At 41.1% G+C, this 26,879-nt stretch overlaps 1 protein-coding gene across 2 annotated transcripts; it reads left to right on the forward strand.

The window, feature by feature from the left end:
* Positions 1–135: 135 nt before the first annotated feature.
* On the forward strand, positions 136–25,762 carry CENPN (centromere protein N). 2 transcript variants are annotated; one of them, XM_014844964.3, is made up of 11 exons: positions 136–349; positions 3,798–3,978; positions 6,136–6,181; positions 10,941–11,000; positions 11,302–11,378; positions 17,494–17,670; positions 19,776–19,877; positions 21,167–21,230; positions 22,199–22,311; positions 24,706–24,832; positions 25,083–25,762. In XM_014844964.3, the coding sequence occupies exons 2-11, from the start codon at positions 3,808–3,810 to the stop codon at positions 25,163–25,165; spliced, it is 1,020 nt and encodes a 339-aa protein (XP_014700450.1). In that variant the 5' UTR covers positions 136–349; positions 3,798–3,807; the 3' UTR covers positions 25,166–25,762. The 2 variants fall into 2 exon arrangements, with proteins under 2 accessions (XP_014700450.1, XP_044616928.1); XM_044760993.2 differs by lacking the exons at positions 17,494–17,670; positions 19,776–19,877; positions 21,167–21,230; ... (1 more) ...; positions 24,706–24,832; positions 25,083–25,762 and adding an exon at positions 14,551–17,485.
* Positions 25,763–26,879: the final 1,117 nt, after the last annotated feature.

Below are 26,879 nucleotides of genomic sequence, written 5' to 3' on the forward strand. Positions count from 1 at the left end.
GCCACCTGGCTGGACGGGCCCACTTTCGGGCGCCGGGAGGGAGAGGGAGAGTGAGTCCACGGAGGCACGGCGGAGCCTAAACGACAAGCCAAGCCGACAAGCCAGATTTTGTGGCTCATATTAACTGCATTTAAGCAACCTTCTTTGCTATGAGGGGTGACGTGGGGGCTTGCCGAGTTCCACTTGTGCCGCTCCCCTCAAGCGGCCCCCTGAGCTGAGGGACAGTCCAAAGTACGAGCCCCCTCCAGTGGGCGGGGCTCGAGGGCGGCGGGAACTGCAATTGGTGGCTTTGAAGGAGCAGCGGGCGGGAACGGCTGCTGAGGAGAGGCACGGCTGGCGATGTGGGACGGTGAGAGAGCCCCTGGCGGGCTGGGATCAGGCCCCGGAGGGTGGCGGGAGCCTTGAGGAAGCCCATCCCAGGCCTCGGGGGTGACGTCTTTGCGACTGCCGCCCGTCCCAAGGTGCGGGATGGGCGCTCGGTCTCGGGCTGGAGGCCGGGGACTGGGACTACGGTTGAGGGTGAGGCGAGAGAGGGCAGCGATGCTTCGTCTGACGTCACATCCGCCCGTGGTGGAGCGGGGCCTTTCGTAGGGCGTGCGTCAGTGCCGGAGCCGCCCCGAGTGGTCACGTGACGGACTACACGCCTTTCCCCGCGTTGGGTTGCTGCTTTGCCGGGCGTTGCGCGTTTTGATATTTGCTTAACCTTGGCTTCCGTCCTTTCCCGTCCGTGCGCCTCTCGCATTACTCCCTATGGCAGCTCTTCAGCGGTGTAGGTTTACAGGACAGTTACTTAAAAGGGCTCTTTTTTTGTCGTGCGTTCATTCAACAAATATATCTCGAGCACCTGCTGTATGTAGGCACTGTGCTGCTAAATGCCAGGAAGCGAAAAGAAATTAGATCATCACAGGAAATCAGAAGGGTGTACTCAAGGGTTTTCCAACTTTATTGGTGAGATTGAGTGCTGTCTTTGTACCAGAATTCTTTAGAAGAGCATTTTGCAAACTCTACCCAGAATTGAGAATCTTCCGAGGCACTCTGAAAATGCAAAATCTCAAGCCCTACTCGGTGCCCCCCTACCTTCCAGTTTAAAGCACTGGGGCCCAGGAATCTGCATTTTAGCAAGCCCACCCCAAGCTCCTGTGTTTTGATGAGAGAAGTTGGTTCCATATTTCCCTGACTCTTGGACACTCGTCCTTCGCAGGTGTTTTATCTCCTTAGACACACTGCTTAGGGAGAATATCTAATACTTCATTCCACAAGTATTTATCATGTAGGGATATGGCTATGAATGAGACAAACATAGCTGCTACCCTAGTGGAGCTCAACAAAATAGTGTAAGGCAATAAAGTCATCAATAAGCAAGATAATTTCAGATAATTCTGTGAAGACAATAAGCAGTGAAAGGTGGGGAATAACTTTAGAATGGGTGGTCAGAATAGGTCTCTCTGAGTAGAAGTCATCTAAGCTGAGACCTGAATTACAGCAAGCGCCACTCATGTGAGTATGTGCAGGAAGAACCTTCTAGGCAGGGATGGCTGCAGGTACAATGGCCCTTCCCTGGAAGGATCATTTTGTATTAGAGGAACTAAAAGGCCAATGGAGCTGGAGCTCAGAAAGGCAAGGAAAGAGTGGTGGATGACAGGGAGGGAGACAGGAACCCAACCACACAGGGCTTTGTAGACCACGGGGAGGATTTTAGTCCTGACATTAAGGTATGTTGGTCCTGTATCTGGGCAAGGAGGCAATTCAGGCTCAATTTTCATGATCCTCATTCTGTTCTCTTGTTCTTAATTCTGTTATTTTTCTCTTGCTAAACAAATAATAGTTCCTCTTTATTTTGTTTCAACTGTTGGTTTCAGTATCTTTTTAAAATACAGTCAACCACTCTTTATCTTTTTGGAAGTGGTCAATGGTAATAAATTATATGCAGTGCTCAACAAACAAATGGTAGAAATAAGGCACAGCCGGGATTCTTGTAGGAGGATATTCCTCTTTTTGTCCTTGGAAATCCCAAAGTTGTGGTGGGAGCAGATGAGACTGACAGACTGCTGCCTCTTGTCTTAAACATGGACACCAAGGTCTTGTTGGGGAATTTAAAGTCTGCCAATATCCTGCTTAATCTTAGTTTAGAAATCATGCTTGCTTGCTTTTTTATGTTCTGTGTTTTATAAGGGGTGAGGGGGATGTCCATCAGTGTCCCCAGATGAGGTAGCAGAGCTAAGATCAGCTGTCACCCTTGGCCCACAGCTTCTGCCCTAAGGAAAATAATAAAAGGGCTCAGGATCCTCCCTCCCCATGCCACAGCTTTAAGACAGCACTAAGTTACACTCCTGAAGATCTCTGCCCTTGTCTGTTGCTGAGGGAGTCACACTAGATTTGGGGCTCAAGACCTTTTGGACAGTTGAAGGATCTCACCTGCAGCCCTGGGGCAGGAAAAGTGACGTAACAGCTCTACGTTAATCGTTAATTGGCAAGGCCTTAAAGGAGAAAGAGACTACAGTCCCCGCCTCCTCCCGTTCTTATTGTGTCCCAGAGGCTCATAAATGCAGCTGTTTATTCAGTATCTCCATTTGAGTCTAATAATTAACCTTAAAATTTACATGTTCAAAACGGAATTCTTGAGCTTTCCTCTGCCCCTGCCCCCTAGAGCCACTCCGTTCTTTCAGTTACCTGGTAAAACCTTGGTATCATCTTTGATTCCTGTCTTGCTCTCACATCCCACATCTAATCCATCAGGAAATCCTGTGGACTCTCTTAAAAATATATCCAGAATCTGACCTCTTCCCACCGCCTCCATTTGGGTCCACCATCATCTCTTACCTAGAGTTTTGCAGTAATAATGTAGCTCCTAGCTGGCCTCCCACTTCCACCCTCCGTCCTAGACTGCATGCCCAGAGCAGGAGCCAGACCCATGCTGGTAGTAAACCTAAGTGACAGCTTAGCCCACCTTTTCTCAAGACCTTCCCACAGCTGGTTTCTGTCAGAATAAAAGCCATGATCCTTGCAGCGGCCCTCAGGTCCCTCCACCATCTCTGGCCTCACTTCCTTCTCTGCGCCCCCTCACTCAGGCCTCCCTGAAGGCCTCCTTCTCCCTGTTCCTTGAAGGCCCCAAGGCTTTTGCACTTGCTGTTCCCTCTGCCCGGAAAGATCTTCCACCAGCTAGCCACGTGGCTCACTCTCTCCTGCAAGGATTGGCTCAAATGCCACCCTCTCTCTGAGGCCTAATCTCTCCACCCCCACCGCGCCCACCTCCCTCCCAGCCTGCTCCATTTTCCCTTCTAGTTTTTTCTTAACACTATTCCATTTTTTTCTTAGCACTTATCACTTTTAACACATTTTGTGATTTTCCTCTTGCCTCTCTCTCCCAACTAGAATGGACACTCCATATTGGCAGGGATTTTTATCTTTTTGGTTAAAGATGTATCTATCCCCAGTGCCTAGAAGAGTGCTTGGCACACACAGGTGCTCAGTAATTTGTTACACAATCAGTGCATGAATGAATGATTTACATATCATTCCCGTCAAAAGATCACAATACTCCAGCCAAGAAAGGGGAGAGAGCACTAATTTTTAAAAACTAAAACATATTTAAATATACAACTTAAGGAGAAAATAATTAAGTCCTCCACTTGAAACACTCTTTGCAGAGTGCTTGAAAAAAGGTAAACATTTGGGTTTTTGAGCCACAGATCAAAATCCTGGCTAAAAATATAGTGCTGAAAAATTCACCATTACGTTAAACTTTTGTATTTTTTTAATACTTTGTTGTGCTGTTTTTATTTTCATTTTTATTAAAGTGCCAAAGAGATGGATGAAACTGTTGCCGAGTTTTTCAAGAGGACCATCTTGAAAATCCCCATGACTGAAATGATGACAATCCTCAAAGCCTGGGGTTTTCTGTCTGAAAATCAACTGCAGACTGTAAACTTCCGGCAGAGAAAGGAATCTCTTGTTCAGGACTTGGTTCTGCTTTGTGAGGTAACAGTGTCCAAAATGATTGACCTTGAACATCATGCTACCCCTTTGGATTTTTTTGTTTCTTTCCTTAGTCCAACAGAGATTTAAGGCAGCTGCTAAGCTGTGAAGTGATGAGGGCTATGTGCTACTATAGTGGAGAAGAAACTAATTTTTTTTTTTTTAAAGATGGACACTTGAGCTAACAATCTGTTGCCAACCTTTTTTTTTTTTTTCTTTTCAACTTCTCCTCCTCAAAGCCCTCCAGTATATAGTTGTATATCCTAGTTGTGAGTGCCTCTGGCTGTGCTATGTGGGACGCCGCCTCAGCATGGCCTGATGAGCAGTGCCATGTCCGTGCCCAGGATCCGAACTGTTGAAACCTTGGGCCACGGAAGCAGAGCTCGCAAACTTAACCACTTGGCCATGGGCCAGCACCAAGAAACTAATTTTTAATTGGCTTTTTCAACTTACAAAGAATGCTTACAGATCAATAAGAAAAAAAATGAACACCATGGGAGAAAAAACAATTGATACAAGTTAAGTAATAATGAGCAGTATTCTTTTTTTACCTATCAGATTGTCAAAGGTGAAAAGATAGTAATACTCAAATGTGTTGGTCAAGTTGTGCGGAAAGAGATACTCTTTCACATGTATTTCCTTATTGGCTTTTTGTTTTAAAATGATTTCAGGCTTTCAGAAAACTTGCAAGTGTAGTACAAAGAATTCCCATATTCCCTCATTCACTCTGAAATAAATATACTTTATGACCCAGCAATTCCACTTCTGGAAATTTATATGGAGAAAATAATGAAAAATAAGGAGGTATATATAAATGTTATAATTGAGAGATATTTACACATTTATAACTAAATATGTAAACATATATAAATAAAGCTATTAACTAGCATTGTTTAAAAAACAAAAAATCTGGGGCCAGCCTGGTGGCATAGTAGTTAAGCTCACATGCTCTGCTTCAGTGGCCCAGGGTTCCCGAGTTCAGATCCCAAGCATGGACCTACGCACCACTTAACAAAACCACACTGTGGTGGCTCACATATAAAATAGAGGAAGACTGGCAACAGATGTTAGCTCAGGGCCAATCTTCCTCACCAAAAAAAAATTGGAAACAATTATATATAGGAGATTAGATAAATAATGATATATCCACCACACAACAAAATATTCTTTAGCCATTAAAAAGAACAAACTAGACCTTTGTGTACAACTTTGAAAGAAACTATACAATATGCATACGTAAGTGTACATGTATAGAGCAGTGGCTGTCAGCTGGGATAATTTGGTGTCCCAGAGGACACAACATCTGGAGACATTTTCAGTTGTTAAAACTGTGGGAGTAGGGTGCTACTGATTTCCACTGTAGAGGCCGGGAATGCTCCTAAACATCCTAGGACAGCCCTCCACAACATAGAATTATCTGACTCAAAATGTCAGTAGTGCCTGGTTGCAAAACCCTGGTGTCGAGGAAGTCTAGAAGCATACAGTTGATTAAAAAACAAAACAAGGGGCTGGCCCTGTGGCTGAGTGGTTAAGTTTGCACGCTCCGCCTTGGCGGCCCAGGGTTTTACTGGTTCGGATCCTGGATGCAGACATGGCACCACTCATCAGGCCACACTGAGGCAGTGTCCCACATACCACAACTAGAAGGACCCACAACTAAAATATACAACTATGGACTGGGGGGATTTGGGGAGAAAAAGCAGAAAACAAAACAAAACAAGTTATAGAGAACAGATTGGTGGTTACCAGAGGGGATGGGGGTTGGGGGAGGGCGAAAGAGATAAAGGGACACATGTATATGGTGATGAGTGGCAACTAGACTTTTGGTGGTGAACACAGTGTAGTCTATACAGAGGTCGAAATACGATGTACACCTGAAAATATATAATGTTATATAGCAATGTTACTTCAACAACAAAAAACGTTAAAAGTAATAATTGAGGAGTAGACTGTGGAAGAACAGTTGTGAGTGTCCGTGCGGAGACATGAGTCAGATGATCTATTTGTTACTTAACAGGAGAGCGTAGATTGGAGACAGGTGGTCAGTAAAGTACTGAGAGGGTGCTCATAGTCTGTTCTAAACAATCCTAAAATGTGCTGTAAATGGGGTAGAACCAAGCTTATCACCATGTTTATTAAATCTTTTATCTTCTCTTTCAGAAGAAGCGAGCCAGTCTCAATGACGCAGCCATTTTAGACATCGTTTGTAAGTTTCAGTGATTTGTATTTACACTTAACCAATCCAGTTTCATCAGAGAGGCAATTTTGCATGTAAGGACTCAGATTCTAGAGTCAAGTTGACCTGGTTTCAAATCCCAGCTCTGTCACTTACCAGTCTTGTGTCTTTTGCCAAGTTGCATCTCCTTTTCTAAGCCTCAGATTCTTCCTAAGTGAAATGGAGATAATAACAGCACCTACTGCACAGGATCATTGTGAGGGTTAACTAAATAATGCTTGAAAGGCTCTTAGCACAGTAACTGGCATATAATAAGCACATAGGAAATATTTGTTAGGCTTTGTATTATTAGTAAAGAATTTGAAAATATGTTTCTGAGAATTTGTTCTTATTACAGTGCAGCCTGTAAGGAATGTAAGGATTAAAACTGACTGGACTTACATATGGTGTGATCAAGAGGGGACTCACTGGGAGGGACACACATTGCTCCAGGGTCTGCATGTGCAACTAGAAGGAAAGTAGAGCCCCTTGCTAAGATAGAGAACACTAGAGGTGGACAAGTTTATCTCAAAGATAATGAATTCGTCTAGGATGGGTTCTATTTGAGGAAATGTCTTCATTTGTGTTTAAGTCCTTGTCATTTACCATGAACTTTTACATGATGTTTAATAGAACCATTAACAACAAAAAATTTTAATTTCCATTATTATTATAACAACCTTATTCAGAGATCAACTAGCGGGCCATCTCAACTCTGAAACACAGAACCAAGGAAGAAAATACCAGAAAGAAACAAAAATCCTCTGGATGCTGTCTCTTGGGCAGGCATCACATTGTACCTGATTATACCTATTTTAGACAAAACTAGATAATCAAGAATTGTCAGGCCATTGGTTCTTTGAAAAGATAAACAAAGTTGACAAACCTTTAGCTAGACTCACCAAGAAAAAAAGAGAGAAGCCTCAAATAAAATCAGAAATGAAAGAGGAGAAATTACAATGGATACCACAGAAATACAAAGACTTACAGGCCAATATCACTAATGAACATAGATGCAAAAATCCTCAACAAAATATTAGCAAATCAAATACAATAATAGAGTAAAAAGATCATACACCATGATCAAGTGGGATTTATTCAAGGGGGTGCAAGGATGATTCAACATACACAAATCAATCAACATGATATACCACATTAACAAAATGAAGAATAAAAATCACGTGATCCTCTCAATAGATGCAGAGAAAGCATTTGACAAGATACAGCATTCATTTATGATAAAAATTCTGAACAAAATGGGTATAGAATATGGGGCTGGCCCCGTGGCCGAGTGGTTAAGTTCGCGCGCTCCGCTGCAGGCGGCGGAGTGTTTTGTTAGTTTGAATCCTGGGCGCGGACATGGCACTGCTCATCAGACCACGCTGAGGCAGCGTCCCACATGCCACAACTAGAAGAACCCACAACGAAAAATACACAACTATGTACTGGGGGGCTTTGGGGAGGAAAAGGAAAAAATAAAATCTATAAAAAAAAAACAAAATGGGTATAGAATATACCCAATACACCTCAACATAATAAAGGCCACATATGACAAACCCACAGCCAACATCATTCAAAGGTGAAAAACTGAAAGCCATCCCTCTAAGAAGAAGACAGGATACCCACTTTTACCACTGTTATTTAACATAGTATTGGAAGTCCTAGCCAGAGCAATCAGTCAAGAGAAAGAAATAAAAGGGATCCAAATTGGAAAGGAAGAAGTAAAACTGTCACTATGTGCAGATGACATGATTCTATATATAGAAAACCCTAAAGAATCCACAAAAAACTGTTAGAGATAATAAACTAATACAGTAAAGTTGTAGGATACAAAACCAACATACAAAAATCACTTGCATTTCTATACACTTAACAACTAAGTAGCAGAAAAAGAAATCAAGAGCACAATCCCATTTACAATCACAACAAAACAGATAAAATACCTAGGAGTAAATTTAACCAAAGAGGTAAAAGATCTATACACTGAAAACTATAAAACGTTGTCGAAAGAAATTGAAGAAGACAAAAAGAAATGGAAAGATATCCTGTGCTGATGGGTTGGAAGAATTAACATAGTTAAAATGTCCATACTTCATAAAGCAATCTACAGATTCAGTGCAATCCTTATCAAAGTCCCAATCACATTTTTCACAGAAATAGAATGAAGAATCCTAAAATTTTTATGGAAAAACAAAAGACCCTGAATGGCCAAAACAATCCTGAGAAGAAAGAACAAAGCTGAAGGTATCACACTCCCCGATTTCAAAATATACAACAAAACTATAGTAATCAAAATGGCATTGAACTGCCACAAAAAAAAAGACACAGATCAATGGAACAGAATCAACAGCCCAGAAATAAACCCACACACCTATGGACAGCTAATTTTTGACAAGGAAGCTAAGAGCATACAATGGAGAAGAAAAGTCTCTTCAATAGATGGTGCCGGGAAAACTTGACAGCCACATGCAAGAGAATGAAAGTAGACTGTTATCTTTCACCATACACAAAAATTAACTCAAAATGGATTAAAGACTTGAATGTAAGACCTGAAACCATAAAAGTCCTAGAAGAAAACATAGGCAGTATGCTCTTTGACATTGGTCTTAGCAGTATATTTTTGAATACCATGTCTGACCAGGCAAGGGAAACAAAAGAAAAAATAAACAAATGGAATTATCAAAATAAAAAGCTTCTACACAGCAAAGGAAGCCATCAACAAAACAAAAAGACAACCTAACAACTGGGAGAAGATATATGCAAACCATATATCCAATAAGGGGTTAATATCCAAAACATATAAAGAACTCATACAACTCAACAACAACAAAAAACCCAGTTAAAAAGTGGGCAGAGTATCTGCACAGACATTTTTCCAAAGAAGATATACAGGAACATGAAAAGATGTTCAACATGATTAATTATTAGGGAAATGCAAATCAAAACTATAATGAGATAACACCTTGTGCCCATCAGAATGCCCATTATTAAAAAGACAAGAAAGAACAAGTGTAGGAGAGGATGTGGAGAAAAGGGAACCCTCTACACTGCTAGTGGGAATGTAAACTAGTGCAGCCACTACAGAAAAGAGTATGGAGATTTCTCAAAAAATTAAGAACAGAACTACCATATTATCCAGCTATGCCACTTCTGGGTATTTATCCAAAGAACAAGAAAACACTAATTCGAAAAGCTATATCCACCCCTATGTTCATTGTAGCATTATTTACAATAGCCAAGACTTGGAAACAACCTAAGTGCCCGTCAACAGATGAATGGATAAAGATGTGGCATATATATATGTATACACTATATATACTATATACTATATATATATACTATATATATGGAATGGAATGCTACAATGGAATACTACTCAACCGTAAAAAGTTGAAATCTTGCCATTTGTGACAACAGTGATGCACCTTGAGGGCATTATGTTAAGCGAAATAAGTTAAATGGAGAAAGCCAAATATCATATGATTTTACTCATATGTGGAAGATTAAAAAAAGAAAACCACATAGACACAGAATAGATTGGTGCTTACCGGGGTGCAGGGGGGAAGTGCAAAAGGGGTAGAAGGGCACTTGTGTATGGTGATGGATGGCAATTAGACTTGGGTGGTGAACATGATGTAATCTACACATAAATTGAAATATGACATTACACTTGAAATTTATATAATGTTATAAACCAGTGTTACTGCAATAAAAATTTTAAAAAAAAGAATTGTCAGGCCATTGCCATAAGTGGGGTGGGGAGAGACAGGGACACCAAGGCACCGAAAAAAAAAAAAAAGACAATAAACTGAAGGAAGGACAAGAAAACTAATAAGTACAAAAAGCACAGCCAATAGGTGGCCTTGAGTGTTGGGGCCACCAGCCCCTCTTTATGGGGTGCAGAACACCTTGGTCCTAGGTCCAAAGCCACAGACATGCAGGTGGAAGTCAGTGCAGACAGACAGAGGTCAGAGTAAAGCCAGGATGATAACGTGGTGGGATTGAACTGGATAACTTCCTAAGCCCATTTTTACTCCAAGATACTCTTACATTTGTAACTCTGAAGGATGTCTTCTGTATCATTCATTCATTCATTCATCAAATGTATACAGAGTGCTTGTTTAATGCCAGCCTTGGCTAGGTGCTGGGAATACAACAGTGAACAAGACTAAGTCCTGCATTCTGTGGGATTCTACCTGGGGAGACAAGCAGCACACAAATGAACATCTGAATGTACGATGTCATGTCAGGTAGTGATAAGTGCTGTGAAGGAAACTAAAGCAGGGCGGGATGGGGGTCGATTTGCATCAGGTCATCAGGGTAGGCCACTCTGCGTAGGTGGCATTTTAGTCGAGATGGGAATGAGGTGTGCAACAGGCCAGGAGAAGAGTGCTCCAGACAAAGAAACAGCCAGTGCAAATGCCGGTTACACAGAGCACTCGCCCCCTGGCACGCTGGGAAATGCGGCATCCTGTGGAGTAGACGGTACGGAAGGAAAGTAACTGGGCTGACTAAGAATAAATGCTACATCCCTACTACGTAGATGGAGTAATTCTTTATGACTTGTTTTATTTGTCTAGAGTAAATTTAATACACATAAAATTTATATTTTGAATAAAAATCTGTATAACCTGATCTGTAAATTATTGTTATTTTCTCCACTTTCATATTATTAAAAATATGTATTTGTAAGCATGTTACTTGAGAGTTCTGTGGTATAATAGTAATAAGCTCTTCCTCCCTCTCTCAGATACTCAATTTCATCGGCACCAGAAGGTTTGGGATGTTTTTCGGATGAGCAGAGAACCAGGTAATGTTTTCCATTTTAAACTGAACATTTGTATTTGATATTTTGGCAATTTCAAAATTAATAGTATGTTCCTCTTAAATCTCTTCTCTTTCAATATGAGGTGATTATTACTCATTTATGGGAAAATGAGAAATATATTTGGTGATGCTGTGTCGGAGGTACCAGCAGCATTTGCGTGATTTGATCATTTTTGCTCTTTGAGGTTACCCAAAATGCTGGCCTTCAGGGTCTTTGCAGATGTATTTATTGAAGACGTTGTAGCTCCCTTGATTTTTCTTGATTTTTCTTTTCACTTTGACAGGTGAAGACATTGACCTTTTTGATATGGAACAATTCAAAAGATCATTTAAGAAAATTCTTCAGAGAGCATTAAAAAATGTAAGAATACAGTTTATCTGAATTTCCATGAAATTCTATTTCATGGTATGTGTGCACTTAAAATTTGCTCCTGCCTTGTTTTCTTTATCTGTAAGGGTTTCAATTAGTAATATTCCACACCCTCTATTCGATATCAAAGACAAACTCTACTTACGGTAAAAACTTTCATCTCCCCTCACTTCTCAGTTTGGGACCAAATGCTTAAGAAGCACCAGCCAACAGAACTCTAATGATGGAAATGTTCTATTTTTGTGTGGTCCACTACACTAGCTGGTAGCCACGTGTGGCCACCGAGCACTTGAATTGTGGCTGGCATGACTGAGGAACTAAAATGTTAATCTTACTTAACTGTGATGAATTTTAGTTAAATAGCCACTAGTAGGTGGCTAGTGGCTACGGTGTCGGTCAGCACAGCTCGAGAACACCCACAGAATCTTATACTGCCATTCCATTTCCAAAAGCACCACCTTAATATCTTATTGTAGGTTGAGGAGATCATTTTTTTAACAGCCTCCCCTACTTCAGTCTCGTCCCACCTTATCTGCTTCAGTCCTCCTTGCATACAGAGACATGCCCCAAAATCTGTCACATTCACCATGCTATGGCCGCCCTCTCTAAAACAGTGGTGTTCCCTCTTTCTTCATACACAAACCCCTCGAACTGTCTTTCCATCTCCCTATGTCATCCTTTGTCCATAACTTCTGTCATAGTGTTTATCCACTTGTCACTGAGCATTTCTCTCATCTCCTGTATAATCACCCTTCCACATGTGCTTTGAATCCATCTCCTACATCCTCTGAGGGCCTACCTGCTTTGTTTTTCTCTATTGTCTTCCACATTCTTAATCCCTTCCTCTACTGATCCTACTCTACTGCTTGTAAACATGCTGAAGTCCCAGTAAAAGTACATCCATTCCCCCATGCTCATCCTCAAGCTCTGTTCTTTCTACCACAAGACTGTTGGAGGAAGATATGTATTTCTTGCTCCTGACATGTCCCTTGTGTGGAGAGAGTCCCGCTGGCACAGTGGTGCTGGCCCCTCTTCACCACCCTGCTTCACCTTTCTCTGGCAGGGGCACTGACTTAGCCTGAGTGAGAGCAGTGGCCTGCAGAGGACACCTATTCTAGTCTGTTCCTCCAGGGCCAAGGGAGGTCCCCAGAGTAGTTCTGCCAGCAACCATTGAGGTAATGAGGTAACTGCCTGACTGAGTTTTGGCATCGGGAGGACGGCAGGCCTGCAGACAGGAGCCAGTCACAGTTTCTTGGTACTGTAGGTTATATATGTTGACCGTCCATTTCTTGTGCTCAAGAAGGTCATACTCAGACAATTGCCAGTCAAACCCACTTGTTCCTGAATCTCTCTCTTCTCGTTGTCTTCTGCCCATCCTATTGTCTCCAACTAATTCTTTTCCTTTGCTTCTGCCCTTTACTGGAGCAGCCCACAAGGTTCTGCACTCAGCCCTCCTCCAATGAGCTTAGGCCAGGGGACTTGACTTTGGTGGGAGAAGGAAGGGAAGTAGGAGTACCTTAAAGGAGGGAGGATAGAGTATCATTCCTCTTTCAGAAGCTAATGAGTTGTCCCAACACCATTGGTTGATTAATTCAGCTTTTTCCACTGGTTTAATTAACATCATTGGATTCTTCCCATTCATTCATACATTTAAGAGTCTGTATTCTACTCAGTGATCTGTTTCTTCTCATGCCCTCCTGGATCCACTGCCTGCCTACTGCGTGTCTTCACCTGCACTCTACACTCCAGCCAAACTGAATTAAACTTCTGTGAGTTCTTAAACTTGCCATAGGCTGTTCCGTCCCCTGGGAACAACCTCCACCACCTGGCCTTTGCACAGCTCATTCCTCCCCATCCTCCTGACCTCCACTTAAAGAGTGCTCCCTCGGAGGGTGCTTCCCTGACCCCCTGGAGTGGTTGTCCCCCTGTCCTGTGTTCCTGTCAACATACTCGTCTCATTTTCTAGTTTAACTGCCAGGCTCCTTGAGAGCAGTGCTCTGACCATCCTACTCCCCACTGACACAGGCGAGCGCTCAAAAAATGGTGGGGAGTAAATGAATCGGGCGCATCCTTTGCAAACTCCCCGTTCCTTTAATCGCTGTCGTTTTTACAATATTTTAATACCCTGCCCCTCCCCCAGTTACTCTTCTTTATCAAAAATGTCCTGACTGTTCTACCAGATGAACCTTAGAATCAATTTGTCAGGTTTATAAAACAAAACAAAATCAGCATTTTGATTGGGGGTCCATTTAATTTATAAATTAATTCACAGAATTCTAGCCAAAAGAAGGCATGTCTCTACTTTTTTTTCTCTTTCATGAATATGCACTTTTTTCTACCTTGTTCCTAAGTAATTATTTTTGATTATATTATTTCAAAAATATTCTTACCATGAAATTATGAACTTTGTAGAGATTAAAAGAGAGTCCGTCTGGACTGTGAGTATGGCACATGCAGCTGGTTTTTTTTAAAACAAACAGCCTCATTGGCACAGAATCCCTGGCTGGCTCTCCGTAAGTGTTGTGGATATATGGTCTGGACTCTTCTAGAACCAGCCTTTTTATGAAGCTGAACATGACTGCCTAACTCATCTCGAGCAACACTTGTGGCAATGGTCCCACCCAACTGCACCCAAAACGAGAAACCTAGAGAGCTGCTCTCTCGCCTCCAGTTCAGAGTTTGTCCGTGTCCTTCCCTCTCAGTGCCCTCTTCCCGCTTGATGGTCTTTCCTGTCCCTCTTTTAGGCACCAGGAACTTCTGTTCTCTGAACCCCATGCCCCCTTCCCCCACCGTTGAAGGAGAAGAGTCTGAAACACTCCTATTTCCTTCTCTTTTAATGCCCGTGTATTTCGGCTGTTAGATTTCTTCCCATGTTATTATTGCCATGTTCCAAAAGCTTTTGCCTCCTGAAGGAACTTCAGGCAGTCTAGCAGGGGAGGCTAGAGGAACAAAGGAGCTTTTTTATTGGCCACATCCGTCCTGTTTGAAAGGCCAGCTAGAGAGACGTGCTGTGTCCGCTGTAGGTTTTAAATGAGGAGGATGAACAGGTGGAGCTCCTGTGTCTTCTCTGTCCCTTGTCCCCAGCTCCCAGCTGAACCACCTGTCCTGACACCTGTTCTCAACTGACTGAGGACTTTCCTTGTCTTCACTTTCCTCCTCATAGTTTAACTAGCGACTGGATAACCCCGCTTTCCAAAAGGCTGACGATGGTGCTGTCCTGCCAAGTGGAGTCTCCTGGTGCCCAGGAGTGAAGAGTAACTCACCTGTTCCTCTAGGACAGATGTCTTAACCTTTTTTGTGCCAAGGACTCTTTGACCATTAGTGAAGCTTAGGGACCAATTCTCAGAAGAATGTTTTCAAATGCTATAAAAGAGAATATATAGAATTACAAGGGAAGCCAGTTTTATTAAAATACAGCTATTAAGGTATTAAAATATTAAATTGTGATATACTGATACATATGCTTCTTTATTAACACAAATAATCTTAATGGGTCTAAAAATAGCCAGTTTCAAAGTAGTGATGGGTATAAATAATATTTTTGAGGCATGTGCAACAATTGTAATGTGATAAGATAGTTGGGATTTCTAGGGCCAACAGAGTAGCAGGTCCTAAAATTATACTATTTTGTTCCCTACCTTCGCAGCTGAAGGAGATGCTAAATTTCAATCAGAAATTAGTACAAATAAAGATGTAATTTTTCCCCCACCAAGTACATAGATGCCCTGAATTCTCACCAAGGTTTTCAGGTTAAGAACTCCTGCCCTTGAACCAACTGAGTAGAGAAGGTTGTGTGAGGGGGCACAGGGAAGACACCTGGAGAGTGATGAGTGGAGCCTGTGGTTCAGAGGAGCCCATCCAGAGCCTTTGAGTGTGTGTGCGTGTGCGTGCCTGTGTATGTGTGTGTGTCGGGGGGGGGGGGGATTAACTGCATATCTTACCAGGTAAAACTATTCAAGATACAATATTCTTGGAAAATTTACAAAGAAAGAGGAGACAAACTAAAATTATGTTTCAACTGTAAAAAGGGAGTACATTTACTCTCCTTTTTCATGCTTGTATATCATGTGGTATAATAATGATGGTCTGTGCTAAAAATATTAATGTAGTTAAATATGTGGCAATTCTATGTGTTGTAAGTTTCGTTTGATTCTTAACACTAAACTTTTTTCTAACATGTTCAGTGGCTTATGGGTTGTGGCCAGTTATTGACAGTTTATAGCCATTAGAGGGTACCCTGGCCAGCAGTATGGTCCCAGCTTAGCCAAGCCACTTAGGACCCTTGGTCACCTGGTTAAACTTGAGCAATATTAATCTGAGCTATCCTCTGTGACAAATGCTTTATCCCTGCTATTGCAGGGTGATATCTACTGAGATTGTTTCTTTGGAAAATAATGAAGGTCTATATTTGGGCCCTACCTCTTCAGGTATCTGTTGTACCTTCTTTACTCCAAGAATGTGAAATGGAACATCTGAAAGCCATCTGGGCCAGGATTACACTGACTCTGTGGACATCCTTTTCTTTGCCCACTGATTTGTTTTATTTTGTTTTTTGAGGAAGATTAGCCCTGAGCTAATATCTGCTACCAATCCTCGTCTTTTTGCTGAGGAAGACTGGCCCTGAGCTAACATCCGTGCCCATCTTCCTCTACTTTATATGTGTGACGCCTACCACAGCATGGCTTGACAAGCGGTGCGTAGGTCCACACCCAGAATCCCAACCGGCGAACCCCGGGCCACCAAAGCTGAATGTGCAGACTTAACTGCTGCACCACCGGGCTGGCCCTATGCCCACTGATTTTTCACCTTTTTGGATTGTAGATCTGTGTGACAATTTTGATAAGTGATACAGCACGTCTCTCCAGACAAGTGTACGCTTAGACATGTACACTTGACTGCGCATTCAGTTCAGGAGGCCACAGAGGTCTTTCAACTCTTCAGGAGCCCTCACCTAAATTGTCGTCATTCTAGACTAGAGAGACTACCCAAATGTCTTGAGTGCTACCAGTTTGCTCCCTCTAGTAAAAATGAGCCCTCTGTATACTGCATTCAATCTTGATTTATACAGGCATTTTTCCTTTTGTAATGTGACGCAGAGGCTATTCAGGATAAGACCCTGTCCTCTTCCATTCAAGTCAGCAGAGGTCCACTGCGTGCCTGTCGCGGCCAAACACTATGCTGCTCACTCAGGGAGAGGTCAGACAGCTCTGCGCCCTCCACGCCCCAGACTGGGGAGAGTTCCTTGTCTGATGCACTGAGGGAGTTTGGAAATCAGCCAGATAAAGAGTGGCAGAGTCAAAGTAACTGCCTTGGTTGCTAATGCCAGCAGCCACGTAACAGCCTGCTTTTCCTGGAGTCAGATACAAGAGGGAGGAAATAAAGAGACGTGGACCAGCCAAGTGCACCCGTCTCTAGTGCCTCCTTCCCAGGTCTCAGCTCCAAGGGGAGGCTGAAGCACAGGGGAGCTAACAATCCAGGAGGGGGCTATAAAATTCCAGACCAACTGGCATTCATATTTAAAGGCTTGGAAAGGTCTATCTTTTATCGGTGAAATGGAAACCAAGGAGCGTTTCCTATATTCTTGCCATATAACTTTCCTTTAGAGTAGTTTTTAGCATCTAAGCTAAATGTATAAAAGCATTAGGATTAGCGTATTTTAAGCCCATTACTACATAGAAATCTTACTAATAAACTTTATAGTACATGCTAACTCATTGAATAGTGAAATTCTTTTCATAATGAAAAGGCTTCATTATAAAACAGGTATCATTTGCAAGGCTGCCTTACTTCATAAACTCTTATAGACGGAAGAATATAGTTTTTCAGGACAAGCCTAAGAAATTATTGAAAAAATCCTGACTGTAGGTTTTTAAATGTTTTTTCTTCTAGAAGACTTTGCAAGGCATATATGTGTCTCTACAAAACCACCACAAAAATATTTCACCGAAGATTCCCAAAACACTGTAATGAAAAGTAGGAGAAAAGACTGCTGCCAGATCTTAGCCTGTGTGCAAGATGATAGTGACATCCATCACTCCTAAAAAGCACCTATCATTGGGACCACAATGAAATTTTAATTAGGAAACTTAAATCTTCTTTTAATAAGGTGACAATCAGCTTCAGAGACGCTGAGGAGAATGCCGTATGGATTCGAATTGCCTGGGGATCACAGTATAGAAAGCCAAACCAGTACAGACCTGTTTACGTGGTATATTATTCCCAGACTCCATATGCCTTCACTTCTTCCTCCCAGCTGAGGAGCAATATACCCCTTCTGGGTCAGGTATGGAATCAATTACTATAAGCTATAGTATTTTATTATCCTTATCTCAAAAGATGTGTGTAGGTTTAAACTGCTCAATAAGCATCTGACATAAAATACCACATGTAACTCTTGATCTCCTAAAATAAGAAGCAAGAAGTTACTGTACTGCAGGTGGGCACGTGACATAAGCACTGGTTTGGAGCTCTTTGCTAATGTCTTTTACTCTAGAAACATTGCATGCTTAATGTGAATTCAACACAGAAGCCTTTAAAGAGAAACAATCTTTTTTTTTAAAGATTTTTATTTTCTTAATTTTTTTCCTTTTTCTCCCCAAAGCCCCCCAGTACATAGTTGTATGTTCTTAGTTGTGGGTCCTTCTAGTTGTGGCATGTGGGATGCCACCTCAGCGTGGCTGGATGAGTGGTGCCATGTCCACATCCAGGATTCGAACCAACGAAACACTGGGCTGCCTGCAGCGGAGCGCACGAACTTAACCACTTGGCCACAGGGCCGGCCCCGAGAAACAATCTTTTAAAACTTCATTACCCCTTTTTCCAGTCCCATTCCCCCAAAATAGCTACTGTGGACAGTTTTGCTATTTCTTTTCAGAAGATGTTTTATTATAAAACCAGAGTGGTACATAATGTCTACAATTTGCTTTTCTAATTTAACAGAACATTTCCCTGTGGTTACATATGAATATACCTCACTGCTTTTTCATGACTGCACAGTTTGCCTATTAATGAACGTTGTTTTTGTTTGTAACCATTTTCCCCACATTCTGTACATAAGAAAACTGCTCTAACATAAGAAGGAGCCTCTCTTCAGAGTCTGCTTCTCTTTATGGTTCTGCCTTTGGTATCAAAGGCTTCCTAGCGTCTTTCCCCCACAATAAGCCATCCCTAAACTGGCCTGGCGACTACTGCTGCTTCCACCATCGTTAACATTCACAACTACAGTGGCACCTCATGTTGGTTCCAGAGCTAGCACTTCAGCTGGTTGTAGGTGAGCGTCTCCGCCGTCCTGGCTCCAGCATCTCTGTTGCTTAGTGAGGCACCACTCACTCCAGGGTTGTGGATGCAACGAGCCATAGGATCCCAGTGGGCAGACTTGCTTGTCATTTAAATTCCTTGACTGTTTACTGAAATGGCAGAAAGATTTCTACTGCTGCTGGCTTCTATTTCCCTTTAACACTTAATTCAACTTCTTTACCCTTGGGGTCTCTTCCTTCATAATACATAGCAGTCGTTCATCCGCTTACAGCTAGGTGAGTCCACCCTGCCACAACTAGTTTAAATGTCACCCCAAAAGCTAATGTTCTTTTCTGTTGTGTGTCTTACGGGAAACTTACTTCTACCCTCTAGCTCCAGGTATATATCTTATTTTATTAATTCTGTTTCAGTTTCCTAATGTGTTCCCTCAGATGATGGAAAGCTTTTATAAATTCCATTTAATATGCAGTTTTCTCTTCAGTATTTGTCCTAAAGCATACATATTTGCATTTTTGTGTGGCAGTGTCACTGTAGTAATAGCTGACTGATACTCTAAAACAGTAACATTTTGAATATTCATTGTTTATTCCTAAGTCTGAACTTAATTTATTATAATTCCTAACTTTAAACAGGATCACTTTTGTAAACATGGTACAAAAGACTTTACATTTATGAGAATCTTTTCTTTCTTTTTAGATTGGCACCTGAGCTAACAACTGTTGCCAATCTTCCTTTTTTTTTCTTCTCCCTAAAGCCCCCCAGTACATAGTTGTGTATTCTAGTTGTGAGTGCCTCTGGTTGTGCTGTGTGGGACGCCGCCTCAGCATGGCCTGATGAACGGTGCCATGTCCGCGCCCAGGATCCAAACTCCTGAAACCTTGGGCCGCTGAAGTGGAGTGCGCGAACTTAACCACTCGGCCACGGGGCCGGCCTCTGCATTTATGAGAATCTTAATGCCATTAGCCACTTTTTTGTTTTCTAAGGTTAATAACAGGTCATGAGATTGAAATTTTTTGGATTCTTTTCACTCTTGAGTGGAAACTGTTCACTGCAGCTCCTGCATATTACTTTGACAAATATTATAAACACAGGGACGCTAACCCTAATAGTCATTCTAATTTTCATTTCAAGGCACTGACAATTGCTAGCAAACACCATCAGATTATGAAAATGGACCTCAGAAGCCGATATCTGGACTCTCTTAAGGCTATTGTTTTTAAACAGTATAATCAGGTGAGCCGGTCAGTGACTCTCTTTAACTTAAGTTTCCATTTTCTCTTTCACACATGAGTTAGAAGCTGCTGAGCAGGTGGGAAAGTCCGCCTCCAGCAAAAGGAGAGCACTTCAGATATGACTGAAGTGGAGAGAGCTTTCGATTAGTTAAGGTGAAAGGAAACAATAAGTTCTCACTGTCATCTTTTTATAATTGTATTGTGTTTTATACTGCTCATTAGTCACTGGATTCTATGTTATAGATCCCCATTTCCGAATTAGCCATTCTAATTAGAATTTCTTTTCTCTTTAGAGTAACTCAACACTGTCTTTTGAAGCTCATTATATTATTCTATTGTGCAAGAGAAAAGTAGTATTAACTTTTTGTCCTATCAGTCAAACAGGTGATACAGGGGTCAGAAGTAAAGAAGAAAGCGCTGGTTTAAGTCCCACCGTTTGTTTATTGGTTAAAATCATTTGAATGCATTGTTTCCCTTTAACGATAAGAAGGGATCTGGCCTCACTCAGGTTCGCGGTTTTTTCCCTCTGCATGGCATCCGTATGCGTATATGCTCAGACGCCTGTAGGTGGATTGTTAATGCTCTGTGTACATCTTTGAGCCCTTAGATATGTTATACTTACAGATTTTTTTCTACTTACTGTTCTAAGTAGAAAGCAGTGATGGCTCTCTGCAAGCCACTCTTTAAGGAAAAAAAATCTAACATTAAGAAGTGAGATAATGATTTTCTTCCATAGCAGCCCCTCCCCTCTTTCCCACCACCCTCCCACCAAATTGGTACCACTGTGTGCTAATGATAGTTGCCTTCCTAGGAGAATTCACGTTGTCAGACATTTAATTGTAAAAACAATGGCTTTAGTGGGGGAAAGCCAGAGCAGTGGTTTGAGAGATTGAGACTTACAGTAGGAAAGTTATTCTTCCAAAAGGAGTCTCAGTGAGTTTTACAGTTATGAAGACAGAGCTATAAAGCTGAAGCGATCACGTTGCCAATACTGCCTTTGCCTCCTCTAGCTTTTGCACTCACCACCTGTACTCCTTCCAGATCCGGTTTTTATGTTAACAAAGTACAGAGCTCCTCAAACAAAACAGCCGTGTTGTTGGCCCCAGCCTGCTCTGCCCATATCCTGCTCTAGGAGAAATGCTCAACTCAGCCTGGATATGGCCTCAAATCTCTTTTTGTTGGAAAAAATAAAGATAAGATTTGACATACCTTTATGTACTCAAAACAATATCTATACTTCAAGATGTTAAAATTAGGAAAATACTCATTTTTTTCTTTTTTTCTCTCTAGACCTTTGAAACTCACAACTCTACTACACCTCTACAAGAAAGAAGCCTTGGGCTAGATATAAATAGTACGTGTGTTTCAACATAAAAACTGAAATTTGGAAGTACATTCCTTTTTAGATTTCTGTCACTTAGTAAAACATTTATGTACTAAGATCCTGATTTAAAACTATTTATTGCTTTCAGAAAAACTGAAAATTAAATTTCTGTTGGAGAAGCTAAGCTACCATAGGTCTCTTTTAGAATTTGCTAGCATGCCATGTGACAATAACAACAACAAAAACAAAAATTAGCTAATAGTCATTGAGCATTTCTTTTGTGCCAATCACCATACTAGAGTGTTTATATGTATTATTTTCTTAATCTTCCCAGTATCCCATGAATAAGCTGTATTCATCAGGAAGCTGGGTTTCAGAGAGATTTAGTAACTTGCAAGGCCAAGTCACACAGCTGGGAATTGCAACCGTGTTACTACTCACAGATGACACGATTCTCTCCCTAGAAAACCCAAGAGAGTAGAGTATGAAAGTACTAAAGTGGATCGGAAAGTTCAGAAAGGTGGTGGAGCACAATATAAATTTATAAAAATGAAAATTTTCCTATCTCTTAGCAGTGATTTGGCTCTAAAATGAAATGGTGCAGCCCTTAGGAACTAAACATTTTTGTGACTTTCCAATGGCATAGGAACTGCTGTTGATTTCATGTTAAAGAAAGCAGCATACAAAATTGTGTGTATTTTATAATCCTAGTTTTAAAAATACATATCTTCTTATTAACTAAAAAAAGGACTAGACAGAAACATATTGAAATGTTAATAGTGCTCATCCTAGTGTGGTAGAATTATGGGTGATTTTTATTTCCTTTTTTATCAGCCTGTACTTTCCAACTCTCTACAATAAGAAATTATTACAGTCAAGAGAAGAAACAGTAAACATAAATTATACAAGCAAGTTGAAAGGTTAAGAATGAAAGGAGGATACTTTATGGATGAAATATATTCCTAACAGCTGTTTCTTTTGAAATCTTCCATCTATAGTGGATTCAAGGATCATCCATGAAAACAGAATAGAAAAAGAGAGAGTCCAAAGAGTGACTCAAGAAACTTTTGGATACTATCCTCAACCAAGACTAGAATTTGCACAATATAAGGTGGGATGTTGCTATAAACATGAACTACAGGTTATCAGTATTTTTTTAAAAAAACAAAAACCTTAAGTGGAAAACAGTTATAACTGTTTCTTTTTCATTTATCACCTTAATTTTGTATAATTTATGAGTTAAAATAGACTTTTTTATCGTATTTAGTAAGTTCCTCTGTTAGGGAAGGAGACTTCTGGAAATTTTGAATTTGCCTTTTCTTTTTCTTTTTTTTTTTTTGAGGAAGATTAGCCCTGAGCTAACTACTGCCAGTCCTCCTCTTTTTGCTGAGGAAGCCTGGCCCTGAGCTAACATTGTGCCCATCTTCCTGTACTTTATATGTGGGACGCCTACCACAGCATATCGTGCCAAGTGGTGCCATGTCCGCACCCGGGATCCGAACCAGCTAACCCCGGGCCGCCGAGAAGCGGAACGTGCAAACTTAACCACTGAGCCACCGGGCCGGCCCCTGAATTTGCCTTTTCATTTCATCATACATATTACTTCAGTTATGTATAACTGGCTGTGATCTGTACTTTTGAGGAAAAAAAAATGTAGGTTATATCTTTCTAACCCATCCACACCTGGAACAATACTTTCATGTAGCTGGTGCTCATAAATACTTGTTGAATAAAAGAATGAATAAATAAGTCATTACATAGCCCAGTTGGCATCATATGGAGAAAACTAGCAGCCTAGTCAGAACTGCTAACCTAGCTCATTCCAGGAGTTTGCCACTGCCCACCAGGAAGGCCAGGTCAGCGGCAAGCCCACTGCCACCACTAAAAGAATTTAAGGTGTATATCATGATCACTCTAATCTAATACTCATGCTTACACTCATAACACCCTCCTTCCCCACACCCTCCAGTAAAATTCTGTTTTGTCGCCCTACAGCTATGGGCCACACCTTAAATCTGCCATTGATCTGCTGCCCACGCCCCACCCTGTTTGGTTTGATTGGTTTTAGTCAGAATAGCTGACTGACACCTTTCCAGTTGGGTCCCCTGAATGGCAGGTTTTACGAGTTCGAGTTCCTTTAAACAGCTCATACTCTAGGATACTGGTTCTCTAGTCCCTGGAGTGTCATCATAAGCAGGGAATGGGTAAGAAATCCAGATTGTTGGCCCCACCCTAGTCCTACTGGATCAGGAACTCAGGAGGTGGGACTGGGCCCTCTGTTTTAACAAGCCCTCTCCCTAATTCTGCACACTGAAGTTAGAGAACCACTGGTCGAGCACACGTGAGGTTAATCCACAAGCCTTCTCTTTACACATCTTAGAATAGCTCTTTTCTGTAAGTCACGGTGCACGTTGACTCATACCTGCTACAAATTTTTCCCTACCTTACCTATTTTGAAAAATGTCAAACCTTCAGAAAGCTTACAAGAATATTACAATGAACATCCATTTCCCCTTCACTTCAGTTCACCAGTTGTTAACATTTTGCCGCATTTGCTTTCTTTCTTTCTCTGTTTATTCTGAACCATTTCAGTTAGTTGTAGACAATAATCACCCTCTAAATATTTCAGCATTCTGCCTCTAAATTTTAAGGATCACTTTGAGTAAAAAATTTTGAAATTACACTAAGAGCCAAGGTACCTACTGCAGTAGTAGCACTTGGATCTTTGGTGATATTAAGGAATTGTTATTTTTTCAGGTTTGGTAGTGGTAAGGAGGTGAAGTTTTTAAAAAGAGTCCTTTTTAGGTCTGTTTTAGATACTTATTGAAATATTCACAGATGGAATACTATGATGTCTTGGATTTGTTTCAAAATAATCCAGTGGGGGTGGGCAATAGGTAATGAGAGGTGGGGTAACAGAGGAAAGAAGACTGGCCACGAGTTGATAATTGTTTCTGCTGGGTGATGTGCACATGGGGACTCATTACACTGTGCTCCTTTCTTTGTATATTTGTTTTTCTATTTTATTTTTTATTGACATTATGATAGTTTATAACCTTGTGAAATTTCAGTTGTACATTATTATTTGTCAGTCATATCATAGGTGCACTCTTTTGTATATTTTTTAAATCTTCCATAAGAAGTTAAAAAGAAATCATGATAGTGACTCAAAAGACACAACATTTTTACATCGAAATGACGAATTACAGAAAATAGCGCTAATTTTCTGTCAAGAATGCAAACTGTGAAGGGCACCTGAGGGTGGAACTGACATGCGAGGTCTCCTCTGTGTCAGGCACTGTGTACACTAGGCATTTTTTGTGTGATACCGTTTAATCTACTGATTGCCCTCTATGTTTACAGTTAGCAAATTAATGGGTCCCGCCCCATTATTCCCTATATTTCTTGATAACAAGAATTAATGAAATGAGTAATCTGATTTCATTATATTTTGCCATTCCAACTGTTATATATAAAAGCCATTTATAAATATATTTGTTGACAGCTTGAAACAAAATTCAAAAGTGACTTAAATGGGGGCATCTTGGCTGAGAGAGAAGAACCCCTCCGGTGCCTAATAAAGTTCTCTAGCCCGCATCTTCTGGAAGCATTGAAAGCCTTAGCACCAGCTGGTGAGTAGTCAGCTTACTTTCCAAGCTATAAGAATGAACATACTACATTCGATCCTCTCCTTGCTAACTAATTACCTCTGAGCTTTCTCGGGGCTCCGTCTGCTATGTCATCTTGCCCTGTTTTGCATATTCTGCTTCCGAACGTAATGGGGGTCCATGATCTACCCTCTAAGGTTGGCCGTTTTTAAACTGACTCACGTCTTTGCCCCTGTGATTATTTTCATTTTCTTTTCTCTCTTTTTAATTTCAGGTATTGCAGATGCACCACTTTCTCCACTGCTCACTTGCATACCCAACAAGGGAATGAATTATTTTAAAATTAGAGATAAATAAGATGTATGTGGTTTTGTAAGTATAGCAGCTCCTTCACTATATTGCATACACATTCAGTTAATGGCTAGCTGAATAGCTTCTGTCTATAAACTTGTGTTTTAGAAATTAATCCTTAATATTGACATTTTAGAAATGTTCAATGTAATTTTTTGGGACTGATTCTTTCCTCATCCACAGTGTGTCCCCTCTCCCCCATATCCTGCAAAGCATAGCAGTTGTGGGTCTGTAAGATGTGACAGGATGTCCTTTTTCTCATTCCTGTCTCTCCTTGATCCTGGAGAGGTCTGGTTCCAATTGCTGGTCCCCAGGGATTTTCTCTTAAGCCTTGGATCACGGAAAGAAGCACCAAGAAACTATACCCAACTCAAAACTTTCTAGGAGAATCATAAAATTAGTCCATCCAGAGGGTACAGCTGGGTCCATTAAGTTATTATTGCAGGAAGTAGCATATCAGATGATTCAGTTTTATAAAATAATGGCTTTGTTATAAATATGATATTTTTCATAGTCTGTTTTATCATATGTATAGTGTTCAAACTGACCAATATTATACTAATTTGTGAATAAAGATATTTAAAAACTGGTACATCAGTTACTTTTGATGAAAATCCTTCAATGATCATCACTAAATAGCATATCCTTTTATAATAACATTTAAAAATCTAGTCCTTATCTCATTCCACAAAGAATTTGGAATTATAAAACCGTATGTCACAATTATGATAAAATTAAAAGGTGAGGAAGTCTGGGAAAATGAGAGAACAAAAAAGAATATGAGGACAGAATAAAGCTAGGGATAAGATCACCATGTAAGCACGTACGAGTGCCTCTCCAGCTGCTAGAAGAAGATTGAAAATTTGGAGTGGAGTTAGCCAGTGGCCAAAGCAGAGAAGAAAACAGCAATTGTGAATGAAGATATTTAAAAAGTGGTACATCAGGTACTTTTGATGAAAATCAAAAAGAGGCTTAATATACAGATATATAAAGAATCAGAAAAAAAAGGACTAAACAGTGCTTTACAATGTAATGGTACTGTCTACAGATTGAAAGTATCTTATGTGAAAAATATGTTTTCAGATTTACTTAGCAAATGGTATAGACACTTCAGTGATCTCAGAGCAAGTCACTGGGTCTGCACGGGCTGAATAGTGCTGATTTCCTTGTAGACCATAGTCGTGGCTTAGAACGTCTGTCCCTGTGTGCGCACACACACGGTAGGGGTTTCTGCTTAGTGCCTGAATGCCTGTGTTAGGTCTGCACAGAGGCCCTGCAGATCCCCAGGATGGTTTCTCACAGGCTCACAGCCCTCCCTGGTGCTAGGCAGGGATGTGCAAGTGGACCCTGAAGGAGAAAGACACTAATTGTATAATCCAGTCTATAGAGGCGTCACTTGAGGCTGCATTCTGCGGCCCTCCCAGACAGGCTCCTGCTTAAGGAAATCAGGATACATGGAATTCTCATCTGTTATGTGCTTGATGGTTCAGAGACACACACTGCATTCAAATGCAGTCTTGGGAACAGACAGAGCAGTAAATGCAGATCCAGGGACCTCTACAGCCAAAGGAATTTACTGCACATTAGGTAGGGTCTCCAAAAATGAATAATAGCCAACATTTACTGAGCACTTACTATGTGACAGGCACTATGTGCTAAGTGTTTTAAATGCATTATCTTATTTTCATAACAATCCTATAAGGCAGGCAGCATTCCTAGT

The sequence above is a fragment of the Equus asinus genome, chromosome 28, assembly GCF_041296235.1.
Source record: "Equus asinus isolate D_3611 breed Donkey chromosome 28, EquAss-T2T_v2, whole genome shotgun sequence".
NCBI classification, from domain to species: domain Eukaryota; kingdom Metazoa; phylum Chordata; class Mammalia; order Perissodactyla; family Equidae; genus Equus; species Equus asinus.

Coding starts and splice junctions, on each gene's coding strand:
- CENPN (XM_014844964.3), top strand. CDS start 3,808: ATGGATGAAACTGTTGCCGAGTTTTTCAAGAGGACCATCTTGAAAATC. Junction 11,001..11,301: donor TCGGATGAGCAGAGAACCAG/GTAATGTTTTCC, acceptor TCACTTTGACAG/GTGAAGACATTGACCTTTTT. Junction 19,878..21,166: donor TTTTTAAACAGTATAATCAG/GTGAGCCGGTCA, acceptor TTTTCTCTCTAG/ACCTTTGAAACTCACAACTC.